The 3,827-nt window shown below is 39.7% G+C and overlaps 1 protein-coding gene across 1 annotated transcript; it reads left to right on the top strand.

The window, feature by feature from the left end:
* Positions 1 to 22: 22 nt before the first annotated feature.
* Positions 23 to 3,660, top strand: LOC110444604 (polycystic kidney disease protein 1-like 2; the record flags this gene model as incomplete). The annotated part of the gene is made up of 5 exons (XM_021488970.1): positions 23 to 177; positions 1,152 to 1,265; positions 1,543 to 2,125; positions 2,398 to 2,527; positions 3,401 to 3,660. Coding segments are annotated over exons 1-5 (1,215 nt in total), but the record flags the coding sequence as incomplete, so codon positions are not given.
* Positions 3,661 to 3,827: the final 167 nt, after the last annotated feature.

Raw genomic sequence — 3,827 nt, 5'->3', positions numbered from 1 at the left:
AAAAAAATGGTTTCAGGGATTTGGTACTGGAAGTGTGCGGAAGTTTGTCATGTGTATGCCGAAACGACTGGGCAGCCTCATTTGTCTGGACATCTGGCATGATAATAGTGGAAAAGGCAATGCTGCCTCCTGGCTCCTCAGCAAAGTCGAGATCATGGATCTGCAGTCAATGGAAAGGTATTTTAACTGGTATATTTTTCTGACACATGCCTTTTTCATTCTTGTGTATTGTACTAGAGTTGTACTAACTATCACTGCACTGCCTGTTCGTATTTGATATTTTTCATGAATACACATGCTCTTTTTATATGCTCCTTCGAAATTTGGAAAGTTCAAGGCTATCAATTTAAATCGAAACTTTGAAAATAGTGCGGGAAGATTATTGATACAGTCCCTGGGAACCGAAGAGTCATACCATGGAAATGGTTAAGACCCCCACACTAAACAGTGTCCTGCAGATGATGTCTATGTAAGGTGTGTGATTTATACACAGATGAGCTATAAAGCTCAACAAAATCAAATAATTTCAATTTTAATTGGTTAGGCATCAAGGTAGGACTTCACTATGCCTCAAGATTGGCCTACATAGGCTTTGTCATTCCCTGGGGACTTGGTTTTTGATTCATCACATGGAAATGGTTTGGTTCCCCAATCCATGTCCATACACGATCGCTCGGCATGAGAGGCAAATACACTCATGTTATCATGATTGCCATCAGGGTCCTCAGGACATAGATCTTAGGTCAGAACTTGGACACAGTTGAGATTCCTTCTATTCAACCATATAACCGCTTGCTGGCATGTAACACAATCATGTTATAAGGATTGACTCAGGGGTCTGGCCCTACCCCCGAGGACTTAGGCCTAGGGTCATAAGATGGAAATATTTGAGATACCTACCTATAGCCATATACTCACATGTACAGATACAAAGCAAAAACAGATTTCAACCAAATCAACTATGAAGCATCCTCAATGGTCCTCAGGACCTGGAAATCAACTGTTACGTACAGCAAGTGTGTAGTTTCCCTTGGGGCTGACTGTATAGTTCAAATAAGAAATCGAGCAAGTGATACAGGTTTTATGGGCCTCTTGCTATGTATATATCATTGTCCAGTATTGTAGAATACATGTAATTGTCTATGTTTCAGGTTTACTTTTGTTTGTAACCGATGGCTGTCTCTAGATGAAGAGGATGGATCGACACAGTGTGCACTGCCAGTATCTGACAAAGAAGACCTCGACTCATTCGGGTATCACTTTAGGTATGTTCAAGTTTCAGAATGATTGTTTAGAGAAGAAATCAAAAACTGAGCCTGTTAGATTTTCTCAGTATTTATGTTAGATTTCTCTGAACAATTGATCTGTAACAGGAAGAAAGTAGTGTGCTTCCACTTGGAATCAAACTGGTGACCCTGAGCTTACCAGCGTGCGGCTCTGCCAAATGAGCTAAAGGGAAATTTCCTGTTAACATGAGGTAATATATTAGCATATGACACTATTATGGTGTACTCATTAAGTTGGTGACTTTCTGTTCCACAGGGACAACTCTAGACATTCCACAACTGATGGTCACCTGTGGCTCTCGATCTTCATCCGTCCAGAGGACAGCAACTTCACCCGAGTACAGCGTCTCTCCTGCTGCTTAGCCTTGCTTTTCTTGGCTATGATTGCCAGCGCCATGTTCTACAAAACTGACAGCGGGCAGAATCAAGTCGCCTTCGGACCGTTAAAATTTTCATTGACAAGTCTGTACATTTCTTTTATGAGCATAGTCATCAGTGCTATACCTGTATTTCTGATATCGATATTGTTTCAGAAATCGAAGAAAAAATCAATTATTGAAGAAATGGACAAAAAAACTATTACGAAGTTTGCGAACTTACCTGACATCGCTCAAGTTGACGAATATTCTCGACGTAAAAGCATCGGCGATGAGAAGGTCTTCATGCTGCCTTACTGGTGTGTGTATGTGGCCTGGGGTTTGGCCGTCTGCTCGGTGCTGATGTCTGGTTTCTTTGTAATGTTGTACAGTATGGAATGGGGGGAAACCAAATCGGAGGAATGGCTGCTGTGTTTCCTATTGTCGTTTGTAGAATCCATCTTAATCACTGATCCCATCAAGGTAAACAACAATTATATACTAAATGCCAAACAGGGTGTTATAAAATTGTTGAAATAGTGTTAAGAGTTGACCTTAAGTGTTCATTGATGTAGGTTAAAGGTGTTGGAGATAAAATTTTACATTCCTTTAAATTTAAGCAAAACATTTTATCATAGCAAAGTGATGTCATAGGTCAATTATCCTTCTTGTGTGGTTTATTTCTGTTACCCGTGATGGTTTAATATTTTTTTTAGAAAAATAAAGCTTATTATCAAATTTTTGTTTCCTTGCAGGTTATTACCGTTGCTTTCCTCATATCCTATTTCTTCCGAAAACAATCTGTGAACAGCAAAGCGGAGCTAGACATCCAGAACGTTTTGGAGGAAGCCAAAAAGCGTGCCGCAGTTCCCAAGGATAATACAAGTAGGTCCAACTATGTTCACACATGTAACCTTTTATAATTGAACACTGAATAATATATAAACCATGCACACCTAAATCAGATCTTCGATCATGATCAGGCTCACAGAATTGCTTCAATTTTGTTGGACAACTAGTGTACCTGAAGTTTCCCCTGCCTATTCCTAACATTAATCAGTCATGATGTTGTTTGGTTTTGGTAGTTTTCACTGTATACATCACTATTTGTACAGTCATCTTGAAATGTTTAGCACTTAAGATGCATTACTTGAAAATTTCATGGATAAAACATGTCTTATCAGTCTCCAACTGTGTCCCGCTGTTAATTCTTTCGGCACTCTTTCCAAAAAGGGCACCGAGAGTATTGCCACTTGAATTTTCAGAAAGCTGTATGTTGATCGTTTGGAACTCTAGGTTGTTGAAGGTTGCTCAATGTCATTGTTTTTGTTTCATCTCCATGTGATTTGCTTTGAAGACATAGGTTTTATCGTTTATACCACATATGCAGATTCAGTACTTTAGAGGACAAAATTAGTCTAATACACAAAATTGTCCTAGTTATCCAGCTGTCTCATCAATCTGGCCTCGGAAAGGAAAAAGCTGGTTATTGAGGCTTTCACTCATGTTATTAAGTATCAGGACTGCTGGGCCTTGCAAGGTCTTGAATCAAACTCCATCCTTGCTATTCAGGGGTTACGCTGTCTTGCCCTCTCTGCAGGAAGTGCAGGTGAGCATGAACTCTGGAGTAGCAAAGATAATGAAACTTAGAAAGTTGTTGAAATTTTGACCCAAATATTATGTTCTGTTTGTGGTATAGCTACATGTAGTATATACCTGGAATCTTGTTTTAAAATTGTGATAATCTTTCATCAACAGGCAGTGTGAAAGTGGAATATCCAACATCACAGCTCGGGCGGGAGTGTGTGGAGAAAATGAAGGAACAGCGACAGAAGGAGCTGAAGGCCAAGATGGTGTTCCTGGAACTGTTCTGCTACGTACTGTTCATCTCCGTCCTCTACCTGATCAGCTACAGCAACCGCGACAGTCGGTCCTACCAGTTCAGGTCCCACCTTGAGAACCATCTGCTCAAAAGTCCCAAGAGCAATTCATCCTCGGATACGCTACGGTTCAGCAATGTATGAAACCTTGTATTCAAAGAAATACGATTACTGGTCACTGTTATAATTTGCGAGAATAAATTTTCACATTAGGGTTACTCTTCACTAAATTCACAACCAACACTACCAGCAACTAATATTGAGGCAAGTCTATTTACCATTAATTTGAGATTTTTTTTTTTTTT

Source organism: Mizuhopecten yessoensis, unplaced genomic scaffold, assembly GCF_002113885.1.
Source record: "Mizuhopecten yessoensis strain PY_sf001 unplaced genomic scaffold, ASM211388v2 hete_36150082, whole genome shotgun sequence".
In the NCBI taxonomy this organism is placed as follows: Eukaryota; Metazoa; Mollusca; class Bivalvia; order Pectinida; family Pectinidae; genus Mizuhopecten; species Mizuhopecten yessoensis.
Note: the sequence above shows the minus strand (reverse complement) of the source record. Positions and strands in the feature narration are given on the sequence as shown.